This window comes from Canis aureus, chromosome 16, assembly GCF_053574225.1.
Source record: "Canis aureus isolate CA01 chromosome 16, VMU_Caureus_v.1.0, whole genome shotgun sequence".
Lineage (NCBI taxonomy): Eukaryota > Metazoa > Chordata > Mammalia > Carnivora > Canidae > Canis > Canis aureus.
In genome coordinates, this window is record NC_135626.1 from 10,930,269 (window position 1) to 10,952,541 (window position 22,273).

The 22,273-nt window shown below is 55.9% G+C and overlaps 1 protein-coding gene across 6 annotated transcripts in view; it reads left to right on the forward strand.

Annotated features, from left to right (window-relative positions):
* VAV2 (vav guanine nucleotide exchange factor 2) overlaps positions 1–22,273 on the forward strand; it is a 168,401-nt gene that overhangs the window by 72,337 nt on the left and 73,791 nt on the right. For all 6 annotated transcript variants that reach the window (XM_077851283.1, XM_077851284.1, XM_077851285.1 and 3 more), the window contains exon 3: positions 12,620–12,678. In XM_077851283.1, coding sequence (XP_077707409.1) covers positions 12,620–12,678 — 59 coding nt within the window. The remainder of the gene's footprint in view (positions 1–12,619; positions 12,679–22,273) is intronic.

The following is a 22,273-nucleotide window of genomic DNA, read 5'->3' on the forward strand; positions in this document are numbered from 1 at the left end:
AGCCGGGGAGAAAGCACCTGGGCCTGCAAGGTGCCAGACCGCAGAGCCAGGGCTGGCGAGAGTGAGCCAGTAGAGGAGCATGTCCTCACTTACTGTGTGGAGGCTGTGCTTGCACTTAATAACTGAGTTACTAAGTCATCGCTTTAAAGATAAGTGTGTATACTGAAAAATTACAGCTCTGGTGTTAGAGATACAATTTTTGTTCCTCTTCCTGTTAAAAAGGCCATTAATCAGGGAAGGCAGTGAAGCAGCTCTGAAAGCCCTCTCCAGGGAATGGCTGCTGTCACCCTTCCCCCATTAGCGAGCGGGGGTTGACCGATGGTAAAGGCCAGACCAGAGTGGCTGAGCCAGAAATGCTCGCTACAGGAGGGGGGTTCTTCCAGGGCCAGGCTCACGCAGGGGGCTGAGGCCATTCTTTTGGATGCTGCCCTTTTAAGAGTGCTGAGTGCAAGTCAGGTCATCCAGGGGCTTGGCCATCTCTGCCACCATGACAGGTGACCACTTTGATCCTCCGTTTTCTCCTTTGACAAGGGGCACAGTGACATTGACTTCCTTGGGTGGTTGAGGATTGAGTGAGGTAGCAGGGTAACTTCAGAGCCCGGTGCCAGGTTCATGGTCAGGACTCAGGCTGTGGTTAGGACTCAGGCTGTGCTCAGGACTCAGGCTCATGATCAGGACTCAAGCTCATGGTCAGGGTTAGGCTCATGGTCAAGGGTCAGTCTCATGGTCAACACTCAGGCTCCAGGTCAGGATTTAGGCTTATGGTCAGGACTCAGGCTCATGATCAAGACTAGGCTGTGATCAGAACTCAGGCTTATGATCAAGACTCGGGTTCATGATCAGGATTCAGACTATGATCAGGACTCAGACTGTGATCAGGACTCAGGCTTATGATCAGGACTCAGGCTGTGGTCAGGACTTAGGCTGTGGTCAGGACTCAGGCTATGGTCAGGACTCAGGCTCATGATCAGGATTCAGGCTGTGATCAGGACTCAGGCTCATGGTTAGGGATCAGTCTCACGGTCAAGATTCAGGCTTCAGGTCAAGACTCAGGTTCATGACCAGGACTTAGGCTGTGGTCAGGACTCAGGCTCCAGGTCAGGACTCAGGCTCCAGGTCAGGATTCAGGCTCAATGGTCAGGACTCAGGTTCACTTTAACATCAGCTCACTCAAGAAGGTTCTGGTAGGTATTGTGCTCTGAGCACTGCTCCTGGCTTGTGACTGAGTGGGCTTGGCAGGTTGGCCAGTAAACACTTGCCAGTGCCCAGGGCGTGTGGATGCGATCCTTGGGGGGCTATGGCTTGGCATCCCTTAGGATTGTACAAGGACCTCCACCATCCCAGCCCCAAGGGTCCCCAGTACTGGTTCTAGGCACTCCGAGGATAGCAGGAAAAACCAGAATCCGTTCCTTGCTTTTGGCAACTCTTTAAATTTAAAGTGGGAGGCATTTCGCTCCTCAGGGGGAATGTAGAAGGTGCTGAGAAAGGGCCAAGTCCGACAGGTTCAGCCCAGAGCCGTCTCTGTGGTTTGTCGCGGCGAATGAGGTCACCTGTTGGGGCCTTGGGGACCCAGTTTCCTCTGGGAAGTGCGGGTGGTGGGCCTGACCCCACACCGTGGTGGTGGAGCTGAACCGTACGTGCCGAGGTTGGACAGGATCAGTGTAGCGGGCAGAGGCTGACGTGGGCTCCTCCAGGGACCCCGGTCGAGGAGGAGGCTGTGTAGATGCCTGCTTTCTGACCTTGGGTTCCCTGTCTCCACTACAGGGAAGAGAGGGAAAGGAAACTTCAGTCTGAGCCTTGCAGGCAGGGCGAGGTTTCCATGTGGGACCGGGGCTCCTTCCTGCCCTGCTCTGCCCCGCCCTGCGGTGTCTGTAATGCCCTTGGCATCTGAGGCCTGGGCCAGGCACCCGGGCCTCTGCGATTCTCGTACCTTTGGGCAGCAATTCACACCCACACTGGGCTGCAGTCCTGGGTCTTGGTTTGTGGCCTCGCCAGGCTCAGAGGGCAGACATGTTGCTGCTTGCCTGTCTGGGGTGACTCCGACATTTTGCCACACCTTCATCTCCCCTTGTACCCATCTGGCGGTGGGGAGGAGGCCAGGCTGTGCTCTCCTGCAGCGGCAGGATGTGCTGGGGGCACGAGTGAGCGTGCATTCACAGACGATGAGTGGCTGTGGCTGGCACACCCCGCCAGCTCCCCGAAGCCACCATCCTGATCGGATGAGCTTGCCGGCTGCTGGAACTGCAGGGCCACACCTGATCCTGCCCCCACTGTCGGCCTCTGCCCAGGGCTGCCCTTCCTGGGGCAGGGCTGGGGTGGAGAGCTGGGGCCCCACAGCCAGATGGACGGGCTCAGTCTGTCTCGGGTCACTGTTTGTCGGCCGCCAACCCCTGACCTTGGTTACTCCTCCATAAGATGTGAGAACAGCAGAAGCGTCTTGTGGGGTTTTGGGGGGCATGAAATGAAGTGAACCCGGGAGAGGCCTAGAGACACAGGTGTAGCTGTTAAGGATGCGGTGCCGGCAAGAGCAAGGGCCTCGAGTGCCAGCAGGCACCTCCATCTCTGGACCAGTTCTGCCTGCCAGTTCCTGGGTGGCCCTTGCAGACCATGGACCACTTCCTATTTGGGTTTTGCTTTCCTGCCTATAAAAGGAAGGATTTGGACCACGTGGTCACTAAGTTTCTTCCACTAAGGATTTTAAGTTTTCCCTGATTGCTGTAGACCTTCCCGGAACAGCTGAAGTTCATGCCCTTTCCTTGCCTGGTGACCTTGGAGCGTTTGGCCCAATATTATGGATCAGGGACAGGAGGTAGTGCCCAGAAGGACTCTTGAGGCTGCCAGGTCTGAGTATTTCTGGGGTGGACTCAGGTCTTTCTGACGGACAGAGCAGGCTCTGAGCACTCTGTAGAGAAAGTTTCAGAGGCTGCCTGTGGCTTTAGCAGGAAGGAGCACCGTGATTGAATAGTGATGTCTGCTGTGAGCACAGCAAGGAGCTGTGGTGGCACATGTGCCGTGCATTTGTCATCTCCTGAGCATTGTGTTTTTTTTAGGCCACAGATAAGGAAACAGGCATAGAGAAATGTGGCTCAAATAGTCAGTGGCGGGCTTAGGACTTGAGCCCTGGGCCCTGCCATTTTGCCCTGGTTTACGGCTCTCTGTGGTTTACTCATGATTGTAAGTCAACTAACAGACTCCTGTAACATGCCCGGCACAAGTAGGCGCTTACTATGTGAGTCCAGTTAGGATGGATCACCCATCCAGCTGTCCATTCCTTCATCCGTATGTATCATGGCCATCGGCGCCTACAGAGTACAAGGCAGGAAATTCGGGCTGCTGGTCCCCGAGCTCCGGGATGGCCTGTCCTGCGTGCATGTGCACCCGCTGAGACTGACGATGTGCAGCCAGGTTCGGGATTCATTTCAAACCGCCTGGAAGCCTTGGTTTGAGCTCAGGAAAGGAGAGGGCCAGGGCCTAAGTGTCCGCAGACTCTGCCTTTTTTATCCTTTATTTTTCCTCCTAAGTCACTGTTGAGCTCTGACCCCTTTAAAGGACGCCAAGACCCTCCTTCCGCGCAGTCCCCTCCAGACTTGCTCCTTGCTGGCCCCGGGGAGTGGTGGTTCTCATCTTGCTGCATGGCCATCCTGGGGCCTGTGGTCCTGCTGCCCAGTGTCCTGCATGCTTTTGGCCTCCTCAGAGCAGAGCCCCCATCAGCCGGGCCCCGCCACGCAGCACAGTGGCTGATAAGTGCCCATGTTTCCCACCGGCTTCTGATTCTCTGGGTCCCCCCGGGGGCAGGGCTTGAACACGGGGCTGTGATTACACGTCTGGTGTGACTGATCACACCTCAGTTGGCCGCTTCTCATTCTGAAGGCAGCAGCGCAGAGGTTTTTCTGACCTTGTTCTCAATGTGAAAAAAGGAAAAAAAATGGAAGGGCAATGCAGGGCTGAGCTGGGGAAGCAATTTCTGATGATTTGCTTCTAAATATGCAGCAGCGTGAGCTATAGATTTCCCAGGCAGATAGGGGAGTTTCCCGGCCAACCTGTTTAAATGAGGTTCATCATCTTGCCATTTGGTACCATTGAGCTGCGTGCGTGTGCGTGTGTTTGTGTGTGTTTCCCAGATGTGTGGTAGCGGCTGATAAGGAAGGTCTGCGGGCTTGAGCCTGGTGTATGCAATTCCGGCTTACTGACCCCTAATGAAGGCGAGAGAGTTGGGGCCAGTGAGCCCTCCTGATCAGCCCAGGCTTTGCAAGCGAGCGGCGTTTGATGGGACCCAGATGCTGCCAGCTAGTGCTCACCTCATCGTTAGCACGAGGCAGCCCCGGGTCCCTCTTGATGGCCAGCTTGTATTCGTCTTTGTCTTTCTTCTGGATCATTCCTGCCGTGCCTCTTCATCGAGGACCTTGGGGAGCTTAGATGGCTTCACTGGGTGCAGTGCCAGCCGAATGCCAGGACTTACGTAGTCACTCTACTGAGGTTCCTGAGCGAGCTGTTCCTGTTGCCCTAACATGGCATTGATGCGTCTGTGCTTGTCTTTCTGCAGAGACATTTTGTCAGCTCTTCAAACCCGACTTTTTCCTGGTATGCATTAGCATAGAAGCCTTTATTCTGAGGGCTATTGATTTTTTCACTTGTAAAGAAATACTGTTTCCACATAAAGAGCTTATATCCTGGAGGATTTCTGTCTTTTATATTCAGGATAATAAGGACTTTAAAGTAAAAAACACATGGTTCATGTTTGGCTCATCCAGGAGACGGCCAGCTTTCTGGGAAGTTCCTGGTGGACAGAGTGTGCGTGTGTGTATGCTTGTGTGCATGCGTGTGTGTGTGCTGTGAATATCTGTGTGTGTGCATGTGCGTGGCCTCTGCCCCAGGAAGACCTTCAGGTGCCAGGCTGATGGCGGCCTCACCAGTTTTAACGTATTTCGAGGCTGCCCAGGAGCGGGAGTTTTCATGAGCCAGGCCTGCAAGTGGTCGACTTGACATCTGCTCCCATTCGTGGGTGCACCCCAGGAACTGCAGGAGTGGCTGGGAAGTGGGGTCCAGCAGGTCCAGAGGAAGGAGCAGCTGCAAGCTCCTGTTGGGGGTTACATTGGGTAGAAGTGCAGGTTTGGGTCCCACAGATCTGGGTGTAGTTCCTAAATCGCCACTTACTGCTGGGTGACCTGGGACAGGGTCCTCATTCTGTCCAGTCCCCAGGGTTTGCATCTAATAATGGGGAATTGGGGGTGGGTAATATGTATGGGAATCACGTTTGTGTCCTGTTTACCTTTGTGCGTGATGTACTAAGTGTTCAGGAGGTGGTAGCTTATATTCTGACAGTTAAGAAATGGGTGTTGGGAGGCAGGTTCTCTCTCTCTCTCTCTTTTAAAAAGACTTATTTGAGAGAGAGGAGGGGCAGAGGAAGAGGGAAAGCGAGAGAGACTCTCAAGCAGACTGTGCTGAGCACAGAGTCCGACATGGTGCTTGATCTTACCACCCTGAGATCTTACCACCCTGACCTGAGCCAGAATCAACTGAGCCTGAAGTCACTCTGGCTTATGCTCTGGGAGGCAGGTTCTCCTTGGAATCTTTGCTGCCGAGTCTGCCTGTCCATCTATCTTCTGTCCACTTATCCATCCATCCCCCTACCCACTTACTCCCACACCATCCATCTCTGTACCCATTCATTCATCCACACGCTGATCCACTCACCCCCCACACCCATCCATTCATCCCCATCATCTACCCATCCATCCACCGACCTACCAACCCATCCATTCATCCTTACGCCCATCTATATACCCATGCACCCATCCATCTATCTACACAGCCATCCATATAGCCATACATTTACCCATCTATCCATTCACCAACCACCCATCCATTCATCTACACACTCATCTATTCACCCACACACCCACCTACCTACCCATCCATTCACCCATGTATGCTACCATCTATTCACATACCCATCCATATACCCACACACCCACCCATCTATACATCTATTCACTCGTGTATCCATCTCTGTCTGCATACTCATCCATATACCCACACACCCACACATCTACCCATCCCTTCACCCATGTACCCATCCGTCTATTCACATACCCATCCGTATACCCACACATCCACTCACCTACCCATCCATTCACCAGCACACCCACACATTCATGTATGCACCCATCCATTTACCCATCTACCCATATACAGACATTCTCTGAGCATTCCTGAAGTTACTCTGGCTTATGCCCATCATATAAACTCAGTGGGCCATAGTTTGGTTTTTCTCACCTGTAAAATGTGAGGAGGCAATTCAGAGCCCGGTTTCAAAGGTCAGATGTGATGCTGGCCCCAGAAGAGCTTGGAAAAAACTGCATGTGGCACATGAAAAGTGTCAGGTGTCCAGGAGGCCTGTGGAGAGCTGGAGTGGCAGTGGGTATCCTCTGCCCAGCCAGACTGTGTTCCTGTGAACTCCTGGAGCCACGGCCTCTGCCTGCCCTGTAGGGGAAGAGAGTGTGGAGGTTGAATGATATTTTGTCATGGACCCCTCCCTCGCCCAAGGTTTGATGGGGTGGGTAACAGGAGTGTCTCTCAGCCACTGCTGACCAGCTGTGTGAGCCTGAGCAAGTTTCCCAGTATGAGGCCTCAGTTTCCTGTCTGTAAAATGAATGAGCAGTCAGTCCAGTCCAGTGTCTGTCATGGGAAGGACCCTCCTGGGGCTCAGAAGTTTCATGTGATGCCCTGATGGGTCTGGCACAGACCTGTGCCCCAGGGCAGGCTCACAGTAGTGGGGCTGGGTAGGATGTGCAGATCATTCCCTTTAGCATGAGAGGAATGAAGTGCAAAGAGGATACCTGTGCCACCCTGGGAGTTGTCCCCGGTGGAACTTTAATATGAACAGGGCAGTGGAATGTAAGGAGGAGCTAGTTGCTCTGTCCTGTTCCCAAGTCTCCAGGTCTCTGTCTGAAATGAGCTTGGGGCCTTGGGTGGCCCAAATCTTCCTGAGAAGCAGGTCCCTGCTTGAGCAACCCACAAGGAGTGCAGAAAAGTCTCTGGTTTCTCCAGCGGGAGTTGTAGCTGATGGGCCTACTCTGTGAAGACATTGGGCATGCATCATGGAGTGAGCCCAGCTCAGCTCCAACACTCAAGGAGCTCCCAGACCACTGTGGTGTTGAAACCCCTCTCTGGGAATGCAGGGAGAGTCTGGAGTCTTGTGAGCCTTCCTCTGTTATTAAGTAACTCACTCTTCCCATCTATCCTTCCTTCATCTACCTGTCCTCCTTCTATACTCTATCCATCCATCCATCGATCCTCCCTTTCTCCCACCCATACATCCATCATATGTCCTCCCCTCCTCCCATCCATCCATCCATCCATCCTCATATCCATCCATCTTCCCATCCATCCATTTACCCATCCATCCATCCATCCATCCATCTGTCCATCCATCCTCCCATCCATCTTCCCTTCCTCTTCCCATCCCTCTATCTTCCCTTCCTCTTCCCATCCATCCATCTTCCCTTCCTCCCATCTGTCATCCATCCATCCATCCATCCATCCATCCATCCATCCATCCAACCATTCATCCATCCTAGCACGTCCCCATGAATCCAGCCATCCATCCATCATCTAGCCACGTCAACATTTGCCAGGTGACATCTGTGTGCCAGGTACTTGGAATACAAAGTTCAAAGGCGCACCTTCACATGCGGGTACATTTCAAGAAGATCCCTGTGTGCCGCGTTGAGCACTCCTCAGTGTCACAAGAGTGAGGGTCCTGATTGGTCGCCTGCTGGCTGTGGCTTGAATGGGGGGCCTGCCACTGTGTGCTCTGGGTAAGGGAGGGAGAGTGGTGACTTATGACTGGTTTGTGATGGCCCTGGTGTACTGGGACTAAACCTGTCCAGTGTTTCCACCACAGGGCCCAGAGCCAGAGGCTTTGTTTTGAATAGCATGTTTTATTGACAGGAGAATTCAGGGAGGTGTCCTGCACCTGGGCAGTGGGGGCAGGGGTGAACACCAGCAGAGTTTTTTTTTTTTTTTTGATAACGTTGGCCCCCCATTGTACATTGTAGGAAACCGTAAAACTACAGCCAAGGCAAAGCAGGAGTCCGACCGCACAAAGCCACCCAGTCACTGCCTCTGCTCTGTGCATTTATGCCCAGCCCTCTTCAGTATATAATTTTAAAAATTAGACTTTAGTGATTGTCCATGTTTTACTACCTGTTTGTTTCACTGAAGGGATATATGAATATATTTTATGTCAACAAAACCCCTTCTACAACATCAGTTTACAAGGCAGCTCAGAATCCCCCGTGTGGGTGTGCCTGACTTTATTTCTCCGGGACTCTGGTATTGGGCAACCAGGCTGCTGCTGGATCTTTTAAAAGCATTTGTAAATCGCTGCCAGAATACCTCTGGAGCTCAAGTGTTCCCCGTATCCAAGAGCAGAAACTTGGGGTCTTCCTTGTGCCACCAGGGCAGCAAGGGCTTGCTCCTTCCAGCCAGGAGTTTGGGATGGTTCCCACCGCCCTTCTTTGAAGGATTTACTGGTGGCCCTGCCAGGTCATTCTGCCCCTCAGGGACCTGTCCTACAGGCTGCCTGCCTACCTCGCCACGACTGGGTGAGATTCTAAGCCGAGGCTTAGAGGTTGGCATGGGGTGCTGCCCTGGTTCGGGGACCCTCGGGGTCTAGCTGGACAAGTTTGGTGAACCTGTTGCTTGTCAGGGGAGACAGTGGGTGCCCAGTGGCAGAGGTCCTGGCAGTCGCATTCTAGAACTCTAGGCATGGTGAGGTCCACCCTGGATACTGCTCTGCCCTGGATCCCCCTTCAGCTTCCTGGGGTCCAGAGCACACATCCTTTCCCCAGAAGTCCCTCCTGCCCACCCTGCCTGACCATCCATTCCTCCCACTTCACCCTTCAGCGGCTCTGTGCTTTGTAGGCCATCCCGAGGTAGACACTCAGGTCCCTCTCCTTGTCCTCCTGCATGCCTTGACCGAGAGTGTGATGCTGCCTGTCTGACTCAATCTGGGGCACTGGGGTGCCCAACCTGGACTCATCCACTCCAGGGCATCTGGGGGGTGGGCCTGGGGGTTTGCATTGTGAGACTTCGCTGGTGAGTGCAAGGAAGCTGGCTGGCCGCTGGTGTCCGGGGGTCTGTGCACCTGAACGTAGATCTGGTAGAGAGTGTGGGGTCAGAGCAGGCCGCGGCTGAGCGGGGGCAGAGCTGAGCCGTCCACCCAGGGTGCACACCGCACACCTCCACCTCCTGTCCTCCAAGTGTCACATCTACGTCCTTCACTGGGGGTGCCTGGGGCTCCTCCCCGTGGACCTGGCCTCTGGGACACGTCTTTCTACTGTCGCCCCCTCTGCCCTGCCCCCATGTACACAGTCCATGACCCGGAGAAGTGCTCAGTGGATTGCTGAGCCCAGAGCCTTGAGCCAGCTGTATGTGGGGAGGAGGGTAGATGGTACGTGTGTGCTCCTTCCGTTCGTTAACTGGGATGCAGACGAGAAGTGCAGAGAAAAGTTGGGAAAATGTCATCCTTTGACATTTACGTTTTCAGAAGAGCTCAAGGAGCCGTGGGCTTGGAGGTATCTGATCAGGGCCCAGCTGCTCCGTCCTGGGATGGGGCTGCCTGGCCAGAGGTACTGTAGGAGCCATGCCGGGGCTTCCCTTCCCTGCAGGGAGATGCGCCCTGCACCCTGTCTTTCTACATGGGGCGGCTGCCACCCCTCGTGTGACCCTGTGACTGTCTCTGGGGGCCCCACACCTGCTCCCAGCAGCCCCTGCCCTCGGTCACTGTAGGGTGGGGTTCGCACTCCCCTTCCTGTACAGATGCCAGCCAGGGAGCCTGCAGCCCAGGTGGACCGAGGGACAGAGGGGCACACTTAACCCCATCTAAGGAGCTGCCCCTGGCTTCACAGGAACCCGGAGCTGAGTCTCTCACGACCATTGATGACACGTTCCAGCCCAGAGTAGTGTCTGCAAGCTCGGGGCTGGGGTTGCCGCGCACAGGGCTGCCAGAGAAGCCACCATGTCTGCCGGGGCCACAGGCTTGTGGACACATGGGGACGGGGACCTGGGGACGGGGACCTGGGCACTGACTCTGGCTCGCTTCCCTGCGGTGGCTACTCTCTGCTGGGGGCTCCACCTGCAGGAAGCACAGCCTTCGCCCTAACTCTGGGTCAGGAAACAGGCTGGGTGTCCCGGGCTCGTGCTGACTGCTGACTGGTGCCGTGGGTGGGCTCTGCCAGCAAGTGTCTAGCCTGTGTCTGGCCGGCTGGGGAGGAGTTGGGCAGGTGCTGAACACTGTCTGCCGCGGAGGGTGAGGGGCGGCTTATGTGCCCAAACCCTCCAAGCCCTGACATTTCTAGCTTCTATCACATGCAGCAATGTTGCTGTGATTGTCATCATCCCTAAATGTTTAGAGCTCTCAACAGCCAAGAATAGCAGCCGAAGCCTAATTGCTCATGGCTTGTGAAAGGCCCCTTGGAGCACACAAGTATGGGCCTTGGTGGGCAGGCTGTGTGTGAGCCAGTGGAGTCCCACCTGGGGCGGCACAGAGGACCCCCCCATTCCGCAGATTCCTACCTGCCAGGGCCCAGCCCCTGAGCTGTGACCACCTGCCGGAAGGCCCCTCACAGCACTCCGCTCGTGTTGGCCAAGGCAGCCTGTTGCTGTCTGAGAAAGGGGCCTTCTGTATGCCTTGGGGTTTCCCTCCCTTTAAAAAAATTGTGGCTAGAAGCATAGCCTAAAGGGAAGTCTGTGGAACGTGTCTCAGCTGGGGGCTTTAGGCAAGAGATCCTGCCTCAGTTTCCCAGTCTCCCAAATGTGCTTGGCAGGCCCAGCCTTGTGGGGTGTGAGGATTCACCAGGAGGCTGCCCATAAAAGGCCCAGTGGGCTTGGTTCCTGGGGCAGCCAGCAGCCAGTGTCTGTGAATTTAGCAGGTGGTCCTCATGGGCCGTGTTCCCGGTCCTCAGGCACACATAGGTGACACATGTGCACACAGATTACACACACACAAGCACACATAGGCTACACACATGTGCACACATGCACACACAGTTTAAACACACAAGCATACTACTACACACACACATGCAATGCTCACTGCTTACATACACTCTTATACACATGCACACACACAAGCACACAATACACAGTCACACATATATTACAGACAGACTATACACACATGCACACACAAGAGCACATGCATGTACAGACTTACACAAGCACACATAGACCACATGCATATATACATACTATATACACACATTCATATACAGATCACAACACAACATGCAATGCACATACTTCAGTTCTCATGGATTCTCATTTATGTACACGTGCACATACACAAGGACACATGCATGCCACATATAAGCACACAGACTATACAAATGCACACACACAAGCACACATGCATGTACAGACTACACACAAGCACACATAGACTACACACATACACATGTGCACATGCACACAGATTACATATGCACACACAGTGACTACACATATAAAGACACAAGCACGTGTGTACATGCAGCGTGCAGTGCACACAGTCTTGCACACAGGCAATTGCATGCACACACACACAGATGGACTCATGCACACTTATACAAGGAAGTCTCAAAGTTGAGGATCACACCTGTTTCCTGAGTGTGATGTCTGGCATGGCAGGGGCCCCGTAAATCCTGTGATGAATTGTGAACACTTCATGTGGATTTTACTCTGTGCTCTGGGGCAACTGCCTCCCTTTCCCTGCCTCAGTTTACCAGTAATCATCTGTGGAACCTCATCCTTGCCCACTGTCTGTTGGAAGGATCTGCGGAGTCCCTGCATTGGGGCTTTTGAGGCTGGGAGGTGGGTGGGCCCTGACGGGACAGGACGGAGCAGGGTCAGGGGCAGCCAAAGAAGGATTGGCCTCTGCTCATCGCAGAGCACGTCAGCACTATCATCTGGACAGGTTGGTGGGTCTGGGGAGATACTGCTTGGATTCCCTCACACAGTCTGAACCTGGCCTGACCCTTTGCGGGAGCTGGGTGTCCGTTTCAGCAGTCATGTGAAGAGAGGAGGGGCTCATGAGGAAGGAGTACCACACTTGGATGTTTGTGTCAGCGCTGCGCCCCGGGCTGCTGTGTGACTTGGGGCTAGTCACTTAACTTCTCTGGGCCTCTCTGAACTGGGTCAGCACCTGCTGTGGATGTGCCATTAACCGAACAGCAGCACAGGGTGAGCACATTGGAAGCGTGTCGCCCATTAGGACTCCTGCGGCCCCGGCAGGGCCTACTGTAGTGTGGGTGAGAATGAGGCCCAGTGAGTGGTTCGTGGCTGGTTGGGGGGGGGGGGGGTGGTGGGAGGGGGCGAGCCCAGCCCCGCTCCTCTCCCACAGGAGCCTAGCAGCCCTCACTCACGCTGGTGCATGGGAATGACAAATTGTGCACGATACACTCAAAATAGTTACCTGGCCTCCCTGAAAATGCTACGCTGTGCGTGTGTATGTGTTTTTCCCAAGATGAAACGTGCTTAGTGAACAGCTCTGTGTGCACACAACCCTTCATTACGGTTTTGTGATGACTTTCTGGTTTCTTGTGGAATTACAGAAGCGTCTTTCTGGTTTCCCCAGGTCATCTCTGCCGTGTCCAGACTCTCCCTGCACCACGTGGCACAGAACAAAGGGATCAGGTGAGCTCGCCGGCGCAGCCAAGTGATGGCCCCTTGTCCTCCCCGCCACCGCATGCCACCTGCATGCCTGGCCTCAGCCACCCGAGTCTGCAGCAGATATGCTCTGCCTGCATCTGATGCATGAATTTCCATGTGGTGTCGAGTTGCCTCTTGGCAGCAGTGGGGAGGGGCGGGCAGGGGGAGGGCCTCCAGTTCCCACCAGGGAGATCGAGCACACGTGTTCTACGGATGGGTGCAAAATCTCTTTCGATTTCGGTAATAAGATCAGCAAATTAATCCTTTCATAGACCATTGGCTACCGAAGTGCACTCCCTGCGCACCATAACTGGGGAGCTGGCCTGCTTGGTCTGGGGGCCCCCCGGGTCCCTCGGCAGGACATATCACCTCCAGTTTTAATGCCCTTTGGCTTTCAAAGCTCAGCCTCAGAGAACCCCGTGACCCCTGTGGTCTGGCCTCTGGTCTCTGACACGCAGGCAGTGGGGGTGGGGGAGGGCAGCCCCAATGAGAACGTGTGGTTGCCGATTCTGACCCACAGCTGAGGGGTCAGGGAGACGTCTCAATGAGGATTAGGTTCCAGATGGAGTGGGGATGAGCAGAGGACCTGCCCTGCCTCGGTGTCTCTGGAGGCCATGGGCTGGCAGGGTAGGGATGAGGGGTTTGGGAAGACAGAAGTAGCCCAGCCCTAGGGTGGAGTGTGTGGGGTCACGCCCGGGTGCAAGTAACATGGTGAGGGTGGTCTGCTATGGTGCCCCCCTCCCCGGTGTTGTCTCTGGGGGACACTGTGTGCCCAAAGGCTCGGGTCCCAGGACCACGGTGCCAGGTGCTTCCAGGCCAGCACAGCTGCCCCTTGATGGGGCTGTTCGCCGGGGGTCAGAGAGTCACTGGGACAGATGGGAAGGTTAGGGACCACTGCCCCCACCCCCAGGATGCGTTTTGCTGTTACATTCTCAGATGACTTAGAGATTCTGTTGAATTGGGGACTTTTGCTTTTGTTGTTTCTTACATCAGGGTCAGGACAGGTTGTTGGGGGTGTAGAGGCTACAGAGACAAAGCTCCTGCACCCACCAGGCCGCTTGCACCCTAGGAGGTCGCTTGCACCTTGGAGCCGCCCCCCTCCCCCCAGCCCCCCAGTTGCACATGCTGATTTGCAGTGTAGCTTCTGTGAGGCCTGTAATAGGGACAGTTTAAAAACTTAATCAAGAATGAGTGTGTTATTTCTGGATATAGAGACAGCACATAGTTTTGGTTTGGGTTTTCTGCAGAAACCTGTGTGTTCTCGGGCTTGCCCCTGCCCATACCGTGCTCTGGGTACACTTCCCAGCCTGTTGAGTGTGGTCTCTCTATACGCATGTGTGTGCACACAAGTGGGCCGGAATGAAGGGCGTGAGATGAAAGTTGATGCTGTTATGTGCTCGTTCGTAAGAGGCTGGAGCGTGATCTCTTCTCTGTATCCATGTCTCCTTGAAGCAGGGCCTGGGTCCCGGGAACCCGGTTCTGTTCTTGGGGCTGATGAGCCCCTTTGGCTTTGCCCTGGATGGGGCAGTTCTGCTGTGGCTCCAGGCCCCTCAGCCCGGAGGAGGCTAAAGTCATCCTGCTGTGCAGCTGGGTTGGGGGTGGTGAGGAGGAAATGAGAGGAAGGAGGTGTTAGCAGGTGTCTGCAGCCCCAGGAGGTCAGGGGAGCTCTCCTGTCTCCCACCTGCATGGCCTCCTCGCCCTCACGACGGGTTGTCCTCTGGGCCTCTCCTGCCCTGGGCTTTCCCTTCCTCATCTGAGCCCCAATCCAGGGGTCTTCTGGAGTCCTTTCCCTCCATAGCCCCTGGGGACAGGAGCGTCCCCCCCAACCACCACCACCCATGAGCTCAGGAAACGGCAACATGATGGGGCTGCCCTGAGTCCCCCCAAACAGGCTGTGATTTCCACCGGTGACTGGGCACTAACCACCAGCCCTTTATGACACTAACTAGCTCCTCGTTTAAGAAGGTTTCCCAGTGTCCCTAATTACCAAAGGGTTCGGTGTGGCCAAGCCCTTTCCTTTTTTGAAAAACTAGTCAACTGAGTCTGCAGCCCGAAGAGAGTCTTTCCAGTTTCTTGCCAGGCTGGATAGGAGCCCAGCACGCTCCTTTAGAAAAATGATCATTTTTATAGCCCTTGCACTTTGCATAATGAGCTGATTTTCCATAAAAGCCCTAATTATACTTCTCAGAGACTGATGAATAGGAGACTTAATCTGGGGGCCCCATCCTGGTGCCGGCTGGAGGATCAGAAGGGAGGCTGCGTTGGGGGTGGGGGGTCCCTGGTAAGTCATCTGGCTCCGCCGGTTGTCAGGGGGTGGTTCAGGTCCTCCTCACAGCTAGAGCTGGCCCTCCAGAGGGAGGGATGTCCCGTTTGGTGACAGATGAGAGAGCAAAAGGCAGAACTCTCCCAGGCATTGAAGCTGCAGGTGAGGCCAACGGGCCCTCAGCCCTCGAAGGTCTCCTCTGTCAGCCACCTACTCACCCATCAGCCTTAGCAAGGGTGCTCTTGGAGCCTCTGTCTCTTCTTCTGTAGGTTGGGAAGTTTCCTCTATACACTTGTGCAGCACTTGATGTTCCATGGATGCCCATGGCGCTGGCTGGGGTGGTGGGCAGAGAGGGGGCCCCTGAAAGCCACAGTCCCTTCCTGGCTCCTGGATCTTGTGTGACAGGGAAGGGATTCTCTGCAGGTGTAGCTAGAGTAATTACAAGTAACCAGAGGTCATTTTTCTTGTAAGTAAAAGAGGGAGGTGGGAGGGTCAGAGCAGAGCATGGAGATGTGATGGTGGAGCAGAGGTTGGAGTGATGTGGCCACAAGCCGAGGAATGCTGGCATCTTAAGAGCCAGGAAAGGCAACAGATTCTCTCCTGGAGCCTCCAGAAGGGACCCCGCCTGCTGACACCTTGATTTGAGCCCCTAAGGCTCTTTTCAGACTGTTCACCTCCAGAGCTGCCGGCCAGTCAGCTGTGTCCTGTGCGGCGGCAGTGTATGCAGGCAGCTTTGCAAGGGTCCTGGCGCTGTGGAGAGGGGTGGGGTGGGGGGCTCTGGATCCTCGCTGGGCTTCTACCCTGTCTTTCATTCCCCTACCCTAGGCCGCTGTCCTCTCTCTGCTATCTTTTTACTAAATGGAAGCAAAAATCCCATGACATAAGTCTTTTTTTGTGTTTTTTTTTTTTTTAAGATTTTATTTATTCATGAGAGACACAGAGAGAGGCAGAGACACAGGCAGAGGGAGAAGCAGGCTCCCTGCGGGGACCCCGATGTGGGACTTGATCCTGGGACTCTGGGATCACGCCCTGAGCTGAAGGCAGACGCTCAACCGCTGAGCCACCCAGGCGCCCCACCCCATGTTGTGAATCTAACCTATTTAGTAGCATTTGGCACATTCTCAGTGTTGTGTGCCCACCGCCTCTGTCTGGTTCCAGAACATTCTCCAACACGAAGGGAAACCCCGTCCCTAATAGGCATCCACACCCCTCCCCTGTGCCATCGCCCTGGATCCGTCACTCAGCTTTCTGGATGGGCCTGATAGGGATATTTCGTAAAAAGGGCATCACATGCCTCTTGGGACCTGCTTCCTTCTCCGGGCTGTGGCGCATCAGGGCTTCATGCCTCCTCTTGATGGGATAGCATTCTGCCGTAGGGATGGGCCTCATTTGGGGTTTCAAATCATTGGCTGATGGACACGGGGTTGCTTCCACCCTTTGGCGATTGTGAATCGCGCTATGGTGAACATTCATGTTTGTTTAGATACCCGGGCTTCAGTTCTTTTGGATTGTCTTTGATATTTTGATTATTTTCTATCCAAAACATACCCACGAGTCCCCGTGGAGCCAGAGGCTGAGTCCCATCCTGGTGTCCATGGCACAGACCATGGTTGCACGGTGGCAGTGATGCCTGCCTTGCCTGAGTGGCTGTCTCCTGGAGGGCGGGGTTTCCGCCCCTTGTGCGATGCAGAAGCAGCGGCTGGGGGGTGGGGGAGGGCTGCCAGGCCTTGAGAGGGGAGTGGCTGCTGGGACTGGCCCTGTTGCTTCCCCATCACAGGGCCTCCTGCTTGTTGTCACCCTGAAACTCTGCTGTCGAAAGTTAATTTGGGGTGCCTGGAGTTCCTCACGCTTGGTCTTTTGCTGCAGTCTGGGAAGCCCCAGCCCCATCTGAGAGAGGCCGGGCTACAAGGCAGTCAGGGCAGGGGGCAGGGGGCAGGGGCAGGGGCAGGGGTGGGCAAGACTGGATGCCCCCACCCCTGCCCAACCCCCAGCAGATGGAACGGCTTTTCCTGTTTGAAGTGAATTCTCAGAATGTCAGACGCACCCTGATCCAAATCTGAGCACAGGAGAGCATTCTGGAACCAAAAAGAAGCACTTCTCGTCTCATTGCTTGGCTGTAGAGGACCTGCTCTTTGGACTTTGTGTGTGTCTGGGGAACTCAGAAGTTCTCATGGGCTGCAGAGAAAAGGCACAGCCGCTTTGGGTAAAGATGGGGTCTCCTGTCTTTGTCCTGAAGTGAGTGTCTCAGTGGGAGCCTGCGGGGGCGTGAGGGACCCAGTGCTCTCCGCGATCCTAGGGAGGAGAGGAGGGATTTCCCTCCAGCCTCAAAGGAGCCATTCCTAAGCAAAGGTCCCGTGGTGCTGTGAAGCCCCAGCCACTCCTCGAGGCGACCTGTGGCTGTGGACACGGCTGTGGCTCTTGGGCACCATCCCCAGGCCTCTCCATGGGCCCCTCCCTGCCAGTGTCCCTTTCCCGTCTGGTGCCACCTGGTTAATTCCAGGTAATTGGACTGCACGAGAGGTTTGGACGGAGAGTGGCTGTTTTCACATGCTTAGCTCATTCTGCCAGCAAGATAGTTCTAAGTGTCCCACCTGGTGGCACCAAGCGCCTGGCCGCTTGTCTTGCGTGGAGAGCCCGTGTTCCTCTCCCTTCCGTGGTGATGATGGGGCCGGCATCCTCGGCCATTGGGGATTTGTTCCCCTTCCCAGGAGGGGCTCAAGTGAGGCCTCCCACAGTGTGCTCTGGCCACACAAGGCAGCTCTCCAGCTGGTGCCTGCCCCACTTGCCCAGTTGGGGTGGGAGCCAGGTGACGACAGCTCAGGGAGGATGGCATCCGTGTTAAGCACCGAGCCCCAGCCTGGTTCAGTTGCCCCCTCACTCCCATGGCCTCGGCTTTTCTCTCTCCCCACATTTGCCAGGCCCACTGCTTAGGCCTCCCGGCTTGGGCAGAATGGGCCTTGTCACCTGGTACGTGTGTGTGCATGTGCCTGGTGTGTGCATGCCTGTTCGCTCTCTTTTCTTGCATACCAGTCTGGTATCTTGCATTCTGGTATCTTCTTGTCCGTTGGCATGCTAGCAGCTGAATCTGAACACAGACATTGTATGCCAGCTGGGGCAGGGGGTGCCCAGTGTATTCCAGATCCTTCCTGGGGGCTCCGTTGAAGGTTTAAGAATGGATGGTACTCCTTGTGGTGAAGGCAGGGGTGGGAGGGCGGGTGTGTGGCCGTCCTGCCTGGGAGGTGTTGGAAGAGAGGGTGTAGGGATGGGGAGGGAGGGACCTTCTGGTTTAATGATCCTGGATCTGGCGTGGCAGCCAGGCCGGTGATGGCGATGTCACTAGGGGTGGGAGTGGGGGATACCTCAGGTAGCGAAGGCGGCTTGTGTCGTATGGGCCGGGCCCCGGGGTGAGGGAGCACATTTGGGTGTGCCTCTGCCTGGCCCGCCCTGCCCATCCCTGTCCCGGGGTGTGTGTGGCACCCAGAACCTGCCTCAGAGGAGGGGGGCCGCCATGGCAGCGACCACTCCAGTGAGGAAGAGGGTGCAGCAGGGGCAGTGGGTGCCTTTTCCACTCACCTGACAGTGACACCAGCTTATCCTGCTTCTGAGCTGGCCCCTCCTGGGAAGGACCATTATGTTGATCCTTCCACCCCCCTACTTGGTGACAGTGACCCACTGTCGGAGAGGAGGGACAGCCCAGGGGGCAGAGGGGAGAGCCAGACACTGATCTTGGTGGCACCTGTCACCAGGTCCCAAGAGGCATGTGATGCCCTTTTTACGAAATATGCTGACCACCTTTCCTGTTACCTGGTGCCCGCCCTTTCCTCCCTGGGACACCTGAGTGGTTGCCACCTGCATGTGAGTTGTGGCCACTGTGAATGGGGTTGTTGTCAGGACGGTGGGGAAGACCCGGACAGCGTGCGTTAGTGTGGGCCCTGACGCATGGTGGCCAGGTGACTCTGAGTGAGTCCGTCCCTACCACGGGCTTCGGGAGGGACCCTACCTCATGTCCTTACCCAGTTGCTAAAGAACTCAGGGAACACCTGCTTGCGCTTCTCTCCGCCACTTCACGGTGGGCACCAGAGCTGGAAAGACACGTTAGTTGTTCAAAAGTGTATTACTCGGCCCTTTTTGTGCGGGGGGCCAAGGGGAGCTGCTGCCTGTGGGAGGGCCGTGCACGGCCAGATGCAGCTTCCCGGGGGCTGTCAAGGGCCGGAGCATAGCCGATTGCTGGGCCCTGCGCCCACCCAGGGCTCTAGGGCCAGGTGGGCTGCTTCTGCCATCCTCTGTCCTGCTGTCTCCTCACCCATGGAGCATGCTCCCCTGGCTGCTCTCACGGTCTTATTGTGTCCCCTCTCTCCCCCTCCCTCCCATCCTCTGTTCATGCAACCAGTCAGCTCTCCATGCATACATCTGTCCCTCTCCCCCCATCCATCCCTCATCTGTCCATCTGTTCATCCATCCTTCCACCCACCCATCTGTCCTTCCATCCTTCCTTCTGATTCCATCCATCCATCACCTTTCTGCTCATACATCCACCTATCCATGTGTCTCTCTGTTCCCCACCGACCTACCCGCCCATTTGTCTACATGTCTGTCCATCTATCGTCGATCCTCCCTCTGCCTGTTTCACGTGAACGTGGCTTGGTTGGTCTCAGCGTGGAGCTACAAAGCCCACGGCCTCTGGCTCAGTTAAGGTCTGGCATGGTAATGTGAGGCCCCGTCTGCTCCTCAGTTGTGTTTGCTCCTTGGGGGGGATGGTGGACAAAGGGGACCCAGCCGACCTGGGTGGTGGCGGGATGCCCTGTTAGTTTCCTGCTCCTGAGCCCATGTGGCCTCATTGGAATAGTGGGGTCATAGTTAAAACTCCCTCCTGGAGCTGTTGTGAGGATTAGACGACCTCCACCAAGTGCTCAGCACAGGCCCCGGTAGGGGGAGGGGCCACCTCGCTTGCCTCGGTTTTCTCTTCTGCAAATGGGGGTCTGCACCCACCAGGAGGGCTGAGTGGGCTGAAGCAGGTCGTGCGTGAATTTTCTACCTCCCGTTTCGTGGGGGGGTGTGTAGGCTCTGCCTGAGGACTAGCGCCATGGTGCCCAAGCTGCAGGAGCCCAGGGCTACCGCTCCACTTAAGGTGCTCATGGAACACGTCAGGGGACAGCATGCATCCAAGCGCAAGCATCTGCCCCAATTTGTGGCTCGTAAGTGTCACACCAGCACCCCCCCGGGGCCTTCCCAGGGCAGCTTGGGTGCCCATGTTCGGAATCATGACGGGGGAGATGTCCCTGGTGCCCACATTGGCCTTCCTTGCTGACAGATGTCCCTGTGCCCAGACAAGAGAATCACTGTCCGATGAAAATCCCGGGAGTGTGAGCTGCCTCCTGGGCTAAGACCGGTCTGCGCTGGGCAGTGAGACAGAAATGACAGAGGACAGGGGCCTAGCACATTTGCCATGACCCTTGCAGACTCATGAGGCCCCCAGGGCTGAGTGTCGTACCCCTCGCCCAGCTCCCACAGCTTGGCATCCACAGCCTGGCACCTTCATGCTGGAAGAGCCCTTCATCCCTCTTTTTACGTGTGGGGAAACTGAGGCTGAGGAGCATCCCTTTCCCAGGGTCCTTTACCTAAGGAAGTCAGCAGTCACCTCTTTTTATTCATTCATTACTTTACTTGCTCATTCATTTATTCAGTCAGTCAGTTACTCATCTGTCTGTGGCTGGTGATGTCTGGCCCTAGGCCAGGCACTGGGACACAGCCAGAACCGGCCACTGTCAGGTAAGGAGATGGACACAGGACCCTGGTCACAGGTGGGTGGACATGCTGCGGCAGGATGCAGGACAAGGTGGGGTGAGCGGGGGACATGACCCGAACCCCAGGGGCACGAGGTGAGGGGCCAGCCCTGATACACTCGGGTCTGGCTACTGCTGTGCTCTTCAGCAGGTGCCTCAGCCCAGGGCCTGTTTCCCTACCTCTGAAAGAGAGGCCTCCATTGACTGATGATCAGAGCCTGTGGTGTGGGCCCAGGGCCAGCGAGCCCTGTCTGGTGGTTCCCTGGTCAGGAGATCCCGGGGTGGGTGGGTGTGGGCTGGATGTGGCTTTAACAGCATAGGCCCCAGGCCCGTGAATATGGGCTCACTGGGGAAAACCCTGTGGACCTTAATCCAGTGGCAGGTGTCCTTAAAAGAGACATGGGCAGAGGAGGGGCTGTGTGAGCATGGAGGCGGAGGCTGGAGGACCGGGCTGTAGCCCAGGGACACTGGGGCCCCCAGGAGCTGGGAGGGGCAGGAGGAGCCTCCCTAGAGCCTTGCATGGTCGGTCCTACCCTTGGATTAGGACTCCAGGCCTCCAGTACTCAGAGCATGAATTTCTGCCAGTGTAAGTCACCTAGTTGGTGGTCCTCGGTTATTGGCGGCCCCAGGACCCCAGCACCGTGTGCTCTGGGCCAGGGCAGGTGGGGGACCCCAGCCTCAAGCATGCCTGGTGTGTGGGGTGTGAAGCTGCACTTCCCAGACACTGATGGACACCCCTGCAAGCCCCAGCTCTGTCCTTATGCAGCCCCTGCCCCGAGACCTGCCTGCAGGGGGGGTTGGGGTGTTTAGAGACCCCCTCCGGTTAGCTGGAAGGGAGGGTGGGCCTCCTAGGACAGGGGCTTCTGCCCCTGTGGGGCCCCTGTCCCCAGCAGCACTGGTTGTTGGGGGGCAATGCGCATGTCCACATGTCCTGGGTCCAGAGTCCTCTCACCTCCGTCCTTCCCTCCGGGGAGCAAAGATGAATTCACTCTGTGATGAGCCAAACAATAAAAGCCTGCTTCTTCAGCAAATATCACCATTAAAAATTTATCAGGGCAGCTGTGCAACATTATCAGCTCTTTTTCAGAGACCGAGCAGAAAGTGTTGTCATGCTGTGGGATTTGTACACGTGCGGAAGGGATGTGGGGTCATTGAAAGTGCCCACGGGGCAGGGGTGATGTCCTGGCACGGGGGCGATGTTGGGGCTGTGGCCTGGGAGGGGGCCTGTCCTTAGGAGGCCATGCTCTCTAGCCCCGAGCTGGGCTCCCTGCGGTGGGGATGGCCTGATGCAAAATAAATGTAGAAACACACGGCAAGATTCACCATTGGTTCGCAAGAGTTTTCCCGGTGCTTTGGACACATCCAGCTGCGTGCACCGCCAGTGCCCCCTGAAGCCAGAAGCTGGTGTCTCTCCTCACTGGCAGTGGGCCTCTGGTCGCAAAGGGACTGTTTCCCCCATGTCACCCGGGCTGCTCTTGTCACCGTGGTTCTCATCCGTCCTGTCCCTCCTCGGGATCGGCTGCTCCTGAAGTCC